This window comes from Lissotriton helveticus, chromosome 2_2 (genome assembly GCF_964261635.1).
Source record: "Lissotriton helveticus chromosome 2_2, aLisHel1.1, whole genome shotgun sequence".
NCBI lineage: Eukaryota > Metazoa > Chordata > Amphibia > Caudata > Salamandridae > Lissotriton > Lissotriton helveticus.
In genome coordinates, this window is record NC_136060.1 from 278758048 (window position 1) to 278776218 (window position 18171).

Sequence of the window (18171 nt, forward strand, 5' to 3'; positions counted from 1 at the left end):
TTTGCAAATGGAGGGTTATACTCGTTTGAAACTTTGAGGGAAATATATCACTTGGAGTGGAGGGATTTCTTTAAATATCTACAAATCAGAGACTTTCTAACACGAAGGAATAGGGAAAATAACTCATTTGAAAAAATCCCGATAGCAGAAACCCTAATAAAAAACAAAAAATTCACAATTGGCGAGATATACTCTCACCTCTTATCCACCCATCCAAACAATCTTGAGAAAATGGCACAGAAGTGGCAGGGAAAATTACCAATCAGTATGGAAGAATTTAACTATGCTTATGATTTATCCCAAACTGTTCTTATGTCAACTAGATTGCAAACACAGTTTTATAAAACCTGCTTCTTTATGTATTATACCCCTGATAGAATTGCTAAATGGGGGAGTGGGAGGGGTATAGGTTGTTTTAGGTGTACATTATCTAAGGCAGACAGCATACATATATTTTCCTCCTGTGTCAACTTATCATCCCTAAAACTGAGTATTGAACGGTTTCTAACTGATGTGCTAAAAACCAGAATATCCCTATCTAATGAAATGATTCTGCTCGGGATTACTAACCTCGCAGAACCATCCCCTGGAAATGATCTAATATTTATCGCCATGGCGGTCTTAAGAATCTGTATTGCCTCCGTCTGGTCAGATCCCAATCCACCATCTTTTCAACAGTGGTTCTCTAGATTGTTAGCTATATATAACTTGGAAATGGCCATATATAAAAGAAAAGGCAGAAAGCGGAGGGCCAGGGGATTGAAAATCTGGAATCCCTTAATTGAGTGGTCGCAATCCCAAGGTAATTCTCTGTAACAAAAGGCCATACATAACTAGTTTGATGTAAAACTGCTAACATCTAATCTGCTATGGTTGTTAATTGTATGAAATCTATAATCACTTAGTGACTGGTGTATCTCCCAAAATAGAATGAAATGTTTTTGTTGGTTGATTAACCTATTTATCCATCAATGTATGATTTGTAAACTTATCTAATATTGTTTTTCTACTTCTCTGTGTTTATATGTGGTAAACATTTTCTTTGCTGAACCTGTCTGACTAGGGGAGGGGAGGGATGGTGTTTTTTTTTTTTTTTTTGTAATTGGAAAAACCTTATAAAGACATTTAAAACAAAAAAAAAGGAAACGTAAGGGCGCGATTTTCCTATCTGGTGTAAAGCATGAAATTTGCATGAGGTGTCCTTATTTTTCTTACAAAGGAAGGACAGACTCTGATCAATATGGGTAAACAGAGACTGATCATTTACAGCGTGGGTAGGTGGAATGCCCTTAGACGAAGGCCAGATGGAGTCTTGCCAGTGATTGTTTTGGGAAAAGGAGTAGCTCTATTTAGGTCTACTGAGTCAGAGAAAATTACTGCTCATCTAATGTTGGACAGCACAGAGACTGAGTAGAAAGTTGGACAAAGAATGAAGTGCAATCTGGTTTAAGCGGAAAAGCAAATAAATATTGTCAGCATAAGAATGTACCAACATTTATCATTAGTATCTTGCCCACGTCTAATTTTGTATTGTATACCATGCTAAACTGAAATGTACACAAGTGCAACCTGTAATGAGATCTTGCCCATAAACAACCTAGTGACTTGGATCTTGCCAGTGGGAAACTGGAATTACGTCATCTAGCCTATACATTAATTGAGCAAGAAATATGCAATTTATTTTTGAACCTCTACACATTATGAGCAATCATCATTTGTAAATGAACCACAGAATTAGCAACGAAGAGAACTCTACACCTTGGTGCTGGCAAAACTATGAACCTGGTACATTTCTACAATTCTGTTTTCTTTGTTTAAAGGATCCTAAAGTGGGGTTTTGCCAACAAAAATATCCTTATTATCGCTAGTGCATATTTTCTGTACCACCTTCACAAAACAAATTTGTTCATACACTATCTGTGTTTTTACCCACAAATGCTGCTGCCTTAAAGGTAGAAAAATGTGTTGCATCCCTTATTTTTTCGGAGAAGCATAAAAGTATCCCTGGTGACCTAGCTATTCCCTACGTACGTTCAGCTTGATATAGTAAATTGTCCAATACATAGGAGAGAAATTACATCTGACAGCATTGAACACCCCTGCACTCCAATGTGTACATCTCAAAGGGACATGGAGTTCTGTATTACATTTCTAACCATACGATAGCGGGAGAAATGTAATTCAAAGCAAGGGCTCCACAAGGCCCATACATGGCAATGCTGCTTCCATAGTCTCATCAAAAATGTGTCCCGCTTAGTTACTTTAAATGTACATGCGCAGAGACATGCATATAAGCATCATGAATCTTTCCTTCTTGAGCCCGCCCAGTAAATGTTTGGACTGAAAAGTCTCATTTTTTTTCCATACAACATTTTGCTCCCACAGAATTCTTGCCCTGTTAACTCTTTATTTTTTTTAGAATATTCATAATCTTACTTCTTTTATCTAGGGCAGTACGTTATTATGTGATCGTGTTAGATTATGCTTGTCATCAATACATTTAGCTTTATGAATTTCTATTATTTATTTTTTATTTTGCCATCAATCTTGTGATCACTTTCCATGTTAATTACTTAGATAATATTTATTTTCCATTACCAGCTGTGACAACAGAGTTTAATCCATGCGTTTGGTCAACGACAAGCGTAATAAGCCATGATATCTTGAAACACTCACTGTCATCTAAAACATAAAGCATGCAATATGGTGTGAGAAGTTTATGTGACACTGCTATTTTTCCTTGTTTCGATGTGTCTCTTTTAGTAGAAATGCAGCAGTGCTAAATAATAGGCAAACATCTATAGAATGTAGGTAAAAATACAACCTTAATCACTGCAAACCTTACCACCTGTATAGATTAATGATCAAATAACAAATGGAGGTTAAGAAAGGGTTGTACCTTGAACACAATGGAATGTACTGCACAACTTTAACGACTATTCTTATCATTCAAAAGCAGACAAATCAATGTGAAATGTGTTTGATGTCTGTGGTACTTGTTTCTAGTGATACATTTACTGCATTTTTTCATGAAATCATTTGCATTAGGTTTCATGCGTGCCAGTACATATCATGTAAATATGACATAACGTCCAGGAAAGTATTACACATCAGTTGATATTGATCAGTGCCATATAATGGTAGCCGTGAAGATTTAGGAGCTAAATTCCATGACGATGCATAGTGACAAATCAGAACCATATGTGATAACATGGTAAATATAATTCCATCATAATGGCGGTATAGTCATGATCAGTGATGTATGATGATAGTATCAGAACCTGGACTGGATCCTAATGTAAACATAGAACTGGTGACAGGGATAGAGGGAACTGGTAGGCTGGGTGAAGGCAAGGGATCAGTTAAATACTAGAGGTGGGTCAGGTCTAGACCCTGGAGCATGGCCACAGGGACCTCGAGGTCAAAATGATTGCATATGCTATATTGGACTAAGGAAGCACCCCAAGTGTGAGGGAGCCAAAAGAGGGACACCGATAAGGAAGACTAGATACCGGACTGTGTATGCTGAATGACGAGAGAGGGCCCAATGCATTCAAGGCGGTAGAGCAGGGTTTCCCAAACTGGGGTCCGCGGACCCCCAGGGGTCTGTGACACATTCCCAGGGGGTCCACGGGCAGCCGTTTTAAAAGCACTGCAAAGTTCCTTCTATAATTAGCAGTTTTCGAGCAACAATAAAAGTGTCAAGATAATGGCAGTAATTAATGTACCTGCTGGAGGGAGATGAGAGTTTTGTTCAGTGGCAGCTTTGACTTAACTAATGTAGCACAGAGGGTTAATATGCCTACTGCAAAGAACGTGTAACATGCATTTTAAAAAGCAGTAATTTATGTGCATAGGTCCGTGGTTACTGCTTTTGTCACAGAGATTCTTTTGTTACTGTGCACTTCATAAGTGACAATCGTAATCTAGCAGAGGGACCTATAAACTGTCATCAAAGAGCTGCTTTCAATCTGATTGGTACCAGTTAGTTACTTATGTTTTTTCCCAGTCATTCATTATCCTGATGCTGCTAAAAAGCCTCTTACAGCGAAATAAAAAAAACAATTTAAAAAGTTAGTCACGGAAATGCAGCACCAACCTTCCCATTAAATGTTTTACTTTTTTGCTAATTCCTTCAATATAAAATACTAAGGGCTAGATGTACGACCCGTTTTTATATGCGCAAAAGTGTTTGTGAACCCATCTGCGCATGCATATACCTATGGGGGCATGTACATAACCTATTTCGCGAGTCTCAATTTTTTTGTGACTCACTAAATAGGTTTGGTGACTTGCTATTTGGAATGGGCATTCCTTTTCAAATAGCGAGTCTCAAAACCATGTACAAGTGTTTTGCGACCGCAATTGCGGTCACAAAATACTCGCAATTACCACCTACTTCAATTACATGGTAATGCATTCGCAAATGAGAAGGGGTCTTCAGGGGACCCCTTCCCCTTTGCAAATAAATGCAAAATTATTTTTTAAGGGAAGGTAGTGGTCCCAGGACCCCCGCCTGCACTTAAAAAATAATACGCAAATGTTTCATTTTCTTTTTTTTTAAATGCATGGAAAATGGTCTGCATTAAAAAAACTGCTTTATTTAAAAGCAGTCTCAGACATGGTGGTCTCCTGAGCCCGGCAGGCCACCATCCCTGGGAGGGCAGCATTCCCAATGGGCTTGCGAATTGTGAGAGGCTCATTAATATTAATAAGCCTCGCAATTTGCGATCCCATTGGTTAAACACACTGCTGCACATTTCATTTAGTGACTCGCAATTTGCTGCTCGCAATGTGACGCCAATTGCGAGGCACTAAATGAAATGGTCGTACATATGGCCCCAAAATCCTTAGTAATTTGAGCATTTTTTTGTGTGCATACATGTGTTTTTTCGAATTACTGTTTTAATATTTGAAATTTAAATCATAAAAATCGCTAGGGGGTCTCTGGCTTCCAGTGGTGACTCAATGGTGGTCCTCAGGAGTCAAAAGTTTGGGAACCACTGCGGTAGAGCATTGTCTGTAGGAGGTACAGCCAGGGGCATCCAGTTATCATCTCATGCTTCGGCGACTGGGTGTCTATGAAATGCCATGAACCGCTGTACTCTCAGCCTTCGCCCAATACAGGAGAAACTGGCTACATTTATTGAATGATGGACGTGGGCCAACTTCCACTTGCCAGAAGTGATGGTGAGTTTGACAAGAAGGAATGCCAAGCCTGCAAAGCGCTGAGCTGCTCTGGCTTTCTCTGGCTGTTTAAATATGCCTATGTTGGGTCTCAGGCCAAAAAGGTATAGACTGACTGTCCTGATTTGAAAAGCAACAGTGTTTTTGCTACGCCAACAGCATATTAGCTTAATTCATTTCTTTAAGCATTTTTCAATTATGTAGCATATCAAGGCAATGACACATTACGTAATAGGAATTCATTCATTTTAAGAAACTAAGATTGTGCATTTTTCCAAGGCATGTTTTCTTTCTGGACAGACACATTGTCAGCCGCGGTCGGTAGTGGGAGTACCTGCAGGGCGGTGACGTGGGGAGGGGGAGGGGCAGGGTGGGACGGGGAGTAGTAATGCATGAATTACAGAGCTATACAGGTAAGTAAACATATAAATAAATAAAAAGAATTTCGTTGCACGCACTGCATCGCATTTGGGGATGCAGTGCACGCAACGAAATTCGTTTTATTTATTTATATGTTTACTTACCTGCAAAGCTCCGTAATCCATCCATTACTACCGCCCACTCTGCTCCTCTCCACGTCACCACCCTGCAGGTACTCCCTCTACTGACCGTGGCTGGACATTGTGATGAACGGTTATAGCATGCATCCCTTTGCTTTAGGTTCGAAGTAACTTTTGATTTTTAAGCAATAATGTGTATTTTCCTGCATAATATTATTGTCTGACGACTGAAATACTCAATTTATTTTTATTTTCAACTAACAATTTTTGCATGAAATGACATTGCTATTTTTATTAAAAATATATTCAAACACTGCATAAATTCACAGGCTGACTCACATATAAATTTTTCGGATACTAATTAGTTCTAAATGACTTTTCCACTTTGTAAATATTTTTAAAAATTGTGTTTTCGACTAACAATTTGTGTTAGACATGACAATGCTATTTTTATTAAAATGATATTCAAACACTGCGCATAAATTAACATGCTGTCACTTTATATGCACTCTTCAAAGACTAAATGGCTTCTAAATTCCTTTAAAAAAACCTTTGTGAATATTTCTGAAAATAAATAAAAATAATCATTCTAGAAACATCGAAGTTCATTGTCTTCATTCAATTTTATTTCCCTATATAGGCTGAAAAGAATGGAAACTCAAAAAGTTACTCATATAAGAGCAGAGTTTGTGAAATCCGCCCTGCTTCCTTAATTACAATAAATATTGTTTCTAAGTTAAAAATAAGAAATGTGTTTTGAGTACTAGACATCAGGGGCAAAGGGTCTTGTTGACTCCGATGAGAGTCTTTTATGAAGCGATCTTGGCAGTTTGAGTGTACTGCAACCCTAGTAGTATTCAATTTGTAACCTGAACTGTTTGGCATATGAGCCAGGAAATTATTTGTGGACCGTCTTTCCATTATTTGCTCACTTTGGCCCAGTCGCAAACAACAGTGCACAGATGTGCTCCTTTTTCCAAACAACTCGTGCAATTTCGTGCTGCTTTCATCCAGATCTCGATAATATTCTACACTGATACATCGTATTTTATGCTAGGGATTTATTTCTTAATATTTTGACAGTTGTGTCCAGATCAAAAGTCAAAATAATTTTTAGCTGCTGCCATTTTCCATGGACTGTAGCTTTATCTCCACTTCACACTAAAAGCCGCACTGCAAAACTCAAGCAGACTTGATTCAATTCTGATGGGTTAGAGTAAATTGGAAAAACTGGGCGTTTCTACAGAAATAACTGCCATCTGCCTATTAGTAAAAAGCTTACACATTTGATGATATTAAGACAGATGTAGGGATTGAAATCATCTCAATTCAAACATTGAGGTTTGATGCAGGATGTAAGACACCAGAGTATTTTGGCTTAAATATCATCTGACAAATACATGGTCTTTTAAACATTGTTTGCAAAAATATAGTCCAGGTAGAGTTAATAATCAATAAACTACTACCAATGGAGGTATATTTTTGTGAACAATATTTCAGCAATGATATTCAAGGAGGATTTTTCGTAATTGATATTCTCACATTCAAACAAGCATCATAATTTCAGCCCCAAAACCTGTAAAGGAAGCTCATTCGAGCTCATAGTGTATTCAATATTAACTGCTCAAATAATACAAAGGATTTGAAAAGGGGCATATTATTTTTTCACTCTGAAATGAAAGGAAATAAATATTGGAGCCATTAATATATTGGTTAAAAAAAGGCGGCCCTTAAAAACTCTCCAGTGCTTATTTTTTTACACAATAAAGTTTATATTTATTTACTTTAAATTGGAACTACACAAATAAGTGCCTGCCTATTGATGACAATCATATCACATATGCTTAATGATTAGGTACACATTGAGTTTTACATATATTGGTACTGGTTCCAAAATAATCATCTGTGTGATGTGTAATGTTTTCATAGATTTTGGTCACAAAGACATGCTACTTAGAATAAAACATATTTTTGAACAGACAGACACATTTGCTCATTTGCCAAAGCAATATTTTGGGTTTTGTCTCATGCAAATGTGCAAAATGCAGACACATACAACCTTCAAGTGAATTCAAATCCAAAACTAGGAACTATAGCTCAGAAATGGGCAATATATTACAACTATTTGTGGTTTATTTAGACTAATTGATATATTGTATTCTGTTTCCCAGATGTAATCTACAAGAGATATACTTTTAAAAGGTAGGGGAATAAGTAATTTCCCAGAAAAACATTGTAATATTTTTATTTCAGGTACACTACACTTGTTTGTTAAACCTAAATATACTGCAAATTTACAAAATTTGGGCACAAGGCTGTATGGTATATTGCAAAATTATGGCTGCATTGACAACATCATACATCATAACCAAACCCCTCACAGCATCACTTATATTTAAGGTTTTTCATTGATTTGTCTGCTTTCATTTATATTTGCATTCATGCAATAACGTTATAGTAACTGAAGGTTCTTCTAATGATTACTATTCTTTTATTCTGGCATTTTATTGAGAACACAGTGAAAATAACTAAATCTATGCGGTCTTTTCGCCATGCAAGTTGAATGTCTCTCCAAAAGTGTATATTCTAACTCAGACCAATTTCCATCTCAAGAGGGTACAGGCACAATTTCATCATTTTTTTGCAAATCAAGTAACTTACCCAGAAGATAATAAAACCTTTCACCTGAAAGGTATTTCAAAAAAGAGCTTTTAAACATGCAAGTCTAAGGACTGTTGATCTAACAGCCTCATAGTTTCAAGGTTTCAAAAGAGTTATATCAGGGCTGTAGAAAGGCTTTGATTGATAGATTGAGTGATGATAGTAGCCCATTTTTTGCTCAAATAAATAGGTCCTGATTCAAAACAAAATCATAACCACCGCATGCACAGACATACACTGCTCTAATGTAGACACTGGCAACTGTTTACATTATTTCTAGGGAGTTTCAGAATTTAAGGATATAAAAATCTGGAATTCACAAAAATTTCTGTCTGGAAACTATTTTGCCCGAAATATCTACATTAAGGGAAAATCTGCAGCTATTTGATTAGAAAATTATTGATATGTCGGAGAAAGCTTTTGATAGGGTCTCGTGGGGGTTTCTCTGGTCAGCATTGGAAAGAGCAAATATCGGTAGGGGGTGCTTAAGTTAAGAGCGCTTCAGGTCCTATATAAGAACCCTAGGATACGTGTTCGGTTGATGGGAGGACAAAGTGATAGTTTAGATGTTAAATGAGGCACTATGCAGGGGTGCCCGTGTTCACCTCTCCTTTTTGCTTTTTACATCGACCCGTTTAAAAGGAAAATAGCAGCAAATAGACTCATTGCTCCAATACGATTTAATGGGTTTGAAACGAAGATCTTGGGATACGCGGATGACCTGGCCATTATGACCCCCCACCCCGCAGAGGCTCTGATCGAAATTGAACAGGAGACAGATCGCTTTGCGGCAGTCTCTGGCTATAACCTCAATAGGGGGAAGACCCAGATTGTTATTAATGAACACACCAGCCTGGCAGATTCACGTGTGACTGAATCAACCACATACTTGGGGTAGTCATTGCTTCCGATCTAACAAAGATCGTTGAAACAAACCTCTCTCCTATAATCCAGAAGTCAAGGAGTGATTTAGATAGGATGAATAATCTGCATTTAACAATCGTGGGAAGATGTAATATTATCAAAATGCTGTTTCTTCCTAAGGTATTATATCTCTTCAGAACGATACCCCTAAAGTTTGATAATAGATGGTTTCAAGAAATGGAGAGAATGATTTAAAGATTCATATGGGCCCATGGGAAAACCAGAAGAGCTTTTAAGGTTATGACTCTCCCAAGGGAGAGAGGGGGCTGGGCAGTTCCAGATTTAAAACTATATTATTGGACAGCAGTTCTACAGTATACACGCGGGCTGCTGGGGGGAATTGTGACCGATAATTGAAGAGAGGATGCAACAGTATCTGAAGTACATGGGCTTGTCTTAAAACGTGAAGCACGCAACTGGCTACTTGGGTTTCATGAAGCCAGCTATTACAAGAAAGTGAAATTCAAGACTCTAGGAGCGGCAGCATCAGTTTGTTCTTCTGTTAGGAGAATGTTGGGATTGGACAGAATTAATTACTATACGCCCCTGTTTGGAAATCCAGCACTTCCAGAGGTATTTCACGTCAATATAATGAAACGGTGGGATGAGATGGGGGTTAAAATAATTGGTGATATTATGGACCCGGACGGTATAATTACATTTGAAATGGAACAAAGTCGGTTTAATTTGGATCAGATACGATCGGCCTTAAATAAAAAAAAAGGGGGGGGGCAAAGGGCTTCGATAAAGATGTAGTCATGGACAGGCTGCAAAATCCTGAAGGCTGCTCCATCTCCCAGGTATACTGCGAGATAAACCAAAAGCAAAAGGATGATATTATTAAACATACTGGGAAATGGCGGGAGAAGCTGGGTATTGAAGGTAACAAACTGGTAACATCGTAAAAGATGGGTTGTACGGTTCTAAAAGTAGCGATTCTACAAGCCCAACATTTTAAAACGATCTATAACCTTTACTACGCTTCGGCGAAACTAGCCCAGTGGGGAGGACAAACAGAAATTTGCTGCCCACGGTGTGGCAGCACGGAGGCTGACGTGGCACACATGTTTGCAGCCTGCCCAAAACTAGATCAATGGAAAAGGGCAATAGAGATTTTCATAGCTCAATCCCTGAAGATTGTAGTAAACTTATCTAATGAATTAGTGATCTTAGGCACCTGTGGGGAGGGAGTCGCAATATCACACAGGGAGTTCTTAATCATTGCTATGGCTGTTGCTAGGATCTGTGTCGCTGCTGCATGGAAAGATGCTAAGCCCCCACATTCCAACAATGGGTTTCAAGGCTTTTAGCCACTTATAATTTGGAAAAAGGACTGTATGAGAAAAAAGGGTGGAAATCTATGAAATTGGGAAAGCGCATCTGGGCTCCAATAGCTGACTGGAAGGCTAGGATGGTATAATCCCGATCGTGGTCTTTACTAATGATGTATGATGATTAAGGAATGCTTACGATATGTAATTATGTGGCTTTTTGCGCTCTCTGCCTTTTTTTGTGTATGTCTTGCCTTGCTTAACCGTGTATATTTAATATATGTTTTTTTTCTTCTACTTGCATTTTTTTCTTTTGTGAAAACTTGATGGAATACTGATGGTGAAAATAATTGTTTTTTTTTTTAAAAAAAGGAAATTATTGATGTCAAATTAAAAGTAAATGAAAAATCTATTCCTCATGTTCAAAACCTTTACAGTTGAGCTACTCACTTCTCTCACACCTGTGTGAAAATAGGAGATTTTCATACACTTCCCATAGTTTGACTTCCTGAAACCTGGGTCATTTAACTTAAAGTTTAAAAGTGCATTTAATGCTGGGCCACTGAAATTATGCACTTTGGCGGCTACTGCATTTTCCACCTAATAATGGATCTGCTGTATAATCCGCAGATTTTAACAAAAAAGTTGTTTTTAGTTCAACCAGATAAAAAGTTACAAAAACCGTGACCAAACATGTTGCAGAGGGGTGGAAGGCCCTTCACAAAGGTTGTTGAAAAGAAAGGTTCTCAGTGGTAAAGATCTCCGGAGAGATTGACATCTCTTAAAATGGGGACAACTTGTCCTGGCAAAAAGCTGGTAACAGGAAAGCTATCAAGTTAGTGTCTTCCAGGAATGGGTTGATCCTTAAAAAACATATGAGCATATCCTGACACCAGAACATGTGTTAAACGTGGTTACAAAAAAAACATATTTTATTCTCCTGCTCAATCTGCCAATAAATAATTCTGAACTACATAGAATGCATAGTATTCATTTTTTCGACAATTTGGTCTCTTTGGTCTTTCTGTTTCATCGGTTTCTAACTATGGGGCCGATTATGATGGCGGACGGACCTGCGTCCGTCCGCCACCCCAGAGTAGGAGGGACCGTCCGCAAGGTGCAGCGGCGGTCCCTCCATCCAAATTAGGATGTGACCGCCACCCTGGCGGTCACATCCTGTGTTTATAACATTGCGGCGGGTGCTGCTTGAAGCAGCTCCCGCCGCAATGTTAAAAATGTAATCAGTGCATTTGCATGCACAAAGCGTCAGGCACCGCACGGTGCCTGCCGTTTTGTGCACACAAAGGCAGGGGGGTACCATAGGTACCCCCCATGTGCACCCCCAACCCCCCTTCACCCCTGGGGGCCCGCAACGGGCCCCCAAACAAAAGTCAGTATGCCTTTCCACGGCAGAAATGCCGACGTGGAAAGGCATAGTACTCCAGACGTTCTAATATGCCTGGCGGTGTCTGATAGACACCGCCAGCCATGTTAGAGCTTTTCCGCCACGGTCGGAAGGCGACCGCGGCTGAAAAGCTGCGGACGGTCTTCCTGACCCCCCAGCCATCCTAATCTGGTGGGGGGTCTTTGAAGGCTCCGCAGCGTTTTTTCAGCATCCTCCGGGCCGGCGGACACTTCCGCCGGCCCGGGGGATGCGGAAAAACCGCTATCATAATCGGCCCCTAAGTCTTACTTTCCACCGTAATTGCGCTGAGCTATACTTGACAGAACTACTTAAATTGCCAAGAGAGGTAGTCAGGATAAGACCTTAGGGCTTCTGGCAGCGCAGCTAAACAATACAACCTTATACGCGTTGGATCATGGTTGATTTTTATGATCAATAATTTTCAATAAAGAAGATGATGAACTGACACTGGCAATATCGACTCTATTTCTGGTGCACCTTCCTCTTGGCATATATCTGTTTATCTGGTTTCCAGAGGCAGTAAACGGAAGCAAGTGTTGGATGTTGATGCACCAGACCGTTTACTTTAATTTATGTGAAGGGGAGTGTGGTGCAGAACCTATGGTCAGCTGCTGTTAGTTTTTGTGTCACAAACAATACATCCTTCTTAAACCAAGTACCAGAAACAAAGTGAATATTATAACTTAGGGGGTTTTGCTTGCGCCCAGAGTATGCAGAACCCCTCACACCAAATATGTGAGTACGAGATCCAAATCCTTGGTAAGATACGCCATGTATGCAGCAATTTCTGTTCGATAACGGGACTTAAAAAATCTCTGGGCGCTTATGGAAGGATAATTGCTCCTCCGTTCTTTCTTTATAAGAATACTTGTTACATTCCTTACTTGACCGGTGCTCTACGGAAGGTTATCTGATCCAGTATTACCTTGTTCTATTTCTGGTGACGTTATTAAAATTAAAGCCCTGAAGAAGTTCCGTCTAGGAACGAAATTAGTTGGAGGAAGGCCAGTTTTAAGATTTTGATACACAATAAAGAAGAATTGTTTGGACTCTTTTGGATATTTTGGACTTTTATTCTGGTGCACTTTCCTTTTCAAAAAAACTCTCTTCCTGTTGACTCTACCATGTTGTGCGTTTCGGTCCAAGAACCCACGCCACAATCATCTGATGTCTTTCAACCACTGGACATTAGAAAAGAAGGACTCTGTCCATGGCTTTAAGTGGGATGAAAAAACTGGAGGGTCTCTCAAAGGGGCGTGGCCAATGTAATCAGGGCGTGGCTTAAAAACACTTAAGGTCTAAATATGTGCTCAGAATAGTGTGCCACCCGACTTGTATTTTGCTGTTTCTGTCATTGCATCCAGATATATGATAAAACAAGTAACATCATACCAACAAGAAGTCAGGACTATTGGCTTTGTCAATGTTTGTTAGTTGTATAAGATAAATAAGCAGCAACTATGGCTTGTATATATATATATATATATATATATATATATATATATATATATATATATATATATATATATATATATATATATATTTGAAAAAGCTTCCAATTAAAGCCCTGGTGACAACACGACAATGTTGCTGTCCCTGAGTTTCAGAAAGAGAAGGGAAATCCAGCGAGAAAATGACTCTCTTTAAAGGATTTCCCTTCCCCCTCAAAGCTCACCTGGCATGACATCATGCCATTACGTCTCCACTTGTGAGATGCGAGCAGTGTGAGCAGCGCACATCGATGTCTGCAGTCTGGAAAAAAACCGACCGCCTGTGCCAGGGCACAAAACAGAGCCGATAGAGACCCGTTTCGAGGCCCCCTTTAAAAAACTGCCGGTGCTCAGACCTAGTGACACCCGGCCCACTTAAAGCCCTGACTGTCCATATTTTCAATTTCTCTTGCATTTTACCCTGCCTGCTCATGTGTTGTGTTTGCAAAATCTCGCCACCTTTAAGCGGTTGAGGTGTGTGCATGGAAGACGGTCGCCAGAACTTCTCCTTTTGCCCCACTTGATCATTTCACACTGTCTTTTGCGCTAAGGAACACCAACAGGAAACACTTACTTATCGCTCTCCGCCTCCCGCCACTGTCCCCCCTTGCCATGATCAATGGGTATGAAAGACTGCGACTTTCAGCAACAGAGAGAACAGAGCATTTGCGCCCAGCACCGGATTCTTTCTCGTAGCAGCGTTTTTCTCTCATTACATTTAGAGGTCAAAGGTCATTGATGATTATTTAATACCTATCACCTCCTTCAATAGCTTGGAAATAAGGCAATTCTGCTGCGACACAGTCTGAATAGCACTTGCCTGGACGCATGCACTACCACAACACCAGGCAATTGCAAATACGACGTGTCCACTTGATCTAAGCATTACTGTGCTCTGAAAAATGAAAGAACATCTTAAACGTAAGTAGCATTGTATCTATGTAGCGTGGAAGGGGGGGGGGAGTATTCGGCGCTGTTAAATAATGCAATAGTTCTAACATACTTCCTCACTTAAAGATGCACGCATCTCAACTAGATAAACGTGGTCTGTAGACTGTAAATACATACAATAAATAAAGACATATTTAATTAGCAATCCCTTTCTCGTCATTTCTTTTTCATAAGTACCGGGCGCTTGTAATGCTCCCCTTCGGAAACCTTATTGATATTAATGTGTGTTTTTGAATCTTTAGAGGACTTGCCTAGGAAAACTGAGCACCACTCCTTGTTGGGATGGCGCCCAGGCGCTCAGTGTTGGGATGGCGCCCAGGCGCTATGCCCGGGCAATCCCAACACGGAGTGGTGTTCAGCTTTCGTAGGCAAGTACTCTAAAAATTTAAAAACACACGATATTAAAAAACAAACAAAGAAAACAACTTCTGCAGCAAAAGGTACAGTACGAAAAAAAAATAACGTCTGCATGAGAAACTACAGTACCCTTTCACCAGTAGCCCTCTCACCATGAGACCCCCTCGAGACCATAAAAGTAAACATACAGAGAGCATGCAGAGAGGGTACTCACAGGACTTCCAGGTCGCGGAGTGCTCGGAACGCCCCGTCTTCAATGCAGCTGATCTGGTTGTAATCCAGTTGCCTGTGAAACAGAGCAGTGGGGTCAGCATAAAGGTGGCAAACAAAGGCGGCGTTGCGCGAGCTGCGCTGTCCCGGCTGGTCGGCGGTACAAGGCCGCAGAGGCTCCACGTCAGCGCTCCGGCCAAAGCGCCGCGCGCCGGCCTCGGGGAGTCCCGCGCCATTCTGGCCCTGATGCCGCGCGCCACGGAGATCTCTCTGCTCCAACCTCCCTGCTCGGAGCCGCAGCGCACAGGAAGCCCCAGTAAATAATAACTGCACCTTATATTAAACGCCAAAGGAACTCAATTTCATTACATCAAGAAAAGCTATCCATTAGAAGCTCTCAGCGTCATCTCGCGAAACAATTTCATTAAGGTAAAGGACTGTAAATCACTTAATGTCACATGCATCCCCTCGGTGACCTAACAGAATCCATTTATCAGAGGAGCCCAGCTGCATGTTAATTCCACCATCCTTGGCAAGAAGCTTTACCCTCAGCAAAAAAAAAAAAAATCGGTTTCGTTTTTATAATTACAGAATCTAAAATAAAAACAGACAAAGAAACGCGGGTTAGCCTTCTGTGAACTCTTATTAGTACTCGCTCTGGTCTCTGGCAGCAACTACAGCCGGCGAGAACAACACTCTCGTCGCACACTATACACGGTTTGCAAATAGTGACAGTATGCTATGGAGCGCGCGCTGAACCCTGCTGTAAAGCCCCGCCTGCCAAGCCGTACATACATTATTCATCTTTGTGTATTAAGGACATAAAACATGTATGCACGCCTAGTTGCAGATGTTTTGCTTTTTTGATTTCAACGAAATCAGCTGGGCTTTAAAGACAGAAAAAATAATTCAGATAATGAACCTTGCCGGTGCCAGTAAGGCATTTCAGCCTTGTCATTCTGATATTGCACGGGCAAAAATGGGTTTACATAGCGGACATCGCTACGGCAAACAAAAATCTATGGGGTGCTCAGTTTTTAATATCTAGTCAAAAACATGCGGGTGTTTGTGCCAGGTTAGGTGTAAGTGAACCAATCAGAATCAGGGCCTAAAGATGTAGAGAACTTTTTCAAGAAAATGTCCCACAATAAACCATTTTGTTTGGGTAACCTTTATAACGGAACTTAGCTTCGATAGCGACGTAGCACTATTTAAGAGGTTGAGAGGTTACATGGGAACAATTTATGACTAAAATACAAAGATAGAATGTGGCTTATGGGCGTTATTTCAAAAGGTATTGTGTTTGGATGGGCTGGCGGACAGCGACTGCTGAGGCTACTGTGCATAATTGACAAAGGGAATATTCCTTGAAGAGGTGGCTCCAGACCACCTTTGGGAATTGCAAGAGAGACAAGACATTTCTGGTGGAGAGGAAAGGCATGTATGATGTTACAACGCAAACTACTACAACGCATACTTTTACAACGCAACTTCCATTACAATACATGCTATTACAACGCAAGTACCATTACAAGGTAAATTACTATTCTAACACCGCCGGGTGCTTACCTCAGGGAAAGTGCTGCTCAGACAGGCATATGTGGTGTAATGGCATGTGTTGTAATAGCATGCGTTGTAGTGGAACTTTTGTTGTATTGGCTGCGTTGTAAAGGCATTGCATTGGAATGCCTGCATGGGAATGGATCTTTCCCAGAGGAAGGATATTGTTAGATTGCCTTAAAGTCTAGGTCATGAAAGCTAGAATCAGTTTTTTTTCTCTTTTCCTTTTAGTTTTGAAGTCTTGGTACTCCTTGGTTTCTTGTGATGTAGAGACCGTCAAGATGGCCAGTTCATCTACATGGTACGTTTATGAGTTTGTGGTCACTCATTTTCAGTGATGCAACAGTTCTTGGAGAAAATGCATACTGGCAGGGGCAGCCAATGTAATGGGATTGAGGTTCAACATTACTCATTAATGGGGTGGGTGGCTGTATGTAGGATGCTCATCCATATGTCAGACTGTTTGCTGCGATACCAGGTAGAAGAGTGACACAGTTTGGATGTGAGGAGAAGATATGAGGCTGTTGTGTGGATACCTCAATTCAGCAGCTAGGGGTTTACTTTCCACAGGAGAGAAGAGAAAGATAATACCATGCCATCTGTTGTGATGCTGTCCTCTTTGAGGACATTATACAGTTATTGAAAATCCCTGTCATTTAGAAAATGATTTGCTGAGCATGCTGCTTAGGTAGCATGTGAATCAATGTCAGACTTCAATACTCACTCAAGAGAAGAAGATGCCAATATGGGCCTTGCAAACAGCAGTGCCGAAGACTGCTGAAAGGCTTAGTGGTACCAAGATGGAGGGATATTTCCAGTAGCTCGAAGAATCACTGATAGCATTGTGGTTGTTGACATGGACCTATACATTAATGTAGAATGTATTTTCAAAGATATTCTCCAGTAAACTTACAACTGCTCAAGTCATTTGACTGTTTTTAGGCGTGGGAGGTTATGACCAGCTATGAGGGTTGTGGGGAAGGTTAAATTGTGTGAGGAAGGCTTTAATATAGCCCTAGTGACCGACATAGCAGGCTCTACTGGCCATTAAATGCCCAAGCCAGAGGCAAGGGTTTTCAACAAGGGAGCTGGCCTTTAATGAACGGTAGAGCCTGCTACGGAGGGCTCTAAGGCTATTAGAACACTAGGGCCGGAATGTTCTAATTTGTAAAAACAAAGGCCTCTCAGAGCTCGAGAGCGTCTAAATCCCCTCGGACTCCAAGAGGTCTTTGTTCACAGCAACAGCTGTAAATTGAAAAAAACATTGAAATGTTGCCGTCCGGGCTTCTACCGGCCATTAGAAGCCCGGAGCACTCCACTGTGTTCAATGGAGTGCTCAACATTCCAATGTTTTAATAATATTGAAAAGGGGAGATTGCACCACATAGAGTTTCCAGAATGCAGTGGAGGAGGATTTTGCCTTTGAAGGTGACCTAATACAGTCAAACTGGAGGGGACATATATGAAGGGTTTCAAGAATGCCCATGTGTGTATGCTTCATAGGGCATAAGTGTAATGGTTGTGCTGTGTGTGTTACATTCAATGTTGAATGTTGTTAATGTTCACCTTGAAGATTTTATTGATTGTCGTGGTGATTTTGGAAGAATGGAGAACTCATGGTCTGAATATGTGTC

The 18171-nt window shown here is 40.4% G+C and overlaps 1 protein-coding gene across 4 annotated transcripts in view; it reads right to left on the minus strand.

Annotated features, from left to right (window-relative positions):
• SLIT2 (slit guidance ligand 2) overlaps nucleotides 1-18171 on the minus strand; it is a 739121-nt gene that overhangs the window by 291472 nt on the left and 429478 nt on the right. For all 4 annotated transcript variants that reach the window (XM_078678412.1, XM_078678410.1, XM_078678411.1 and 1 more), the window contains exon 6: nucleotides 14982-15053. In XM_078678412.1, the coding sequence (XP_078534538.1) occupies nucleotides 14982-15053 (72 nt within the window). The remainder of the gene's footprint in view (nucleotides 1-14981; nucleotides 15054-18171) is intronic.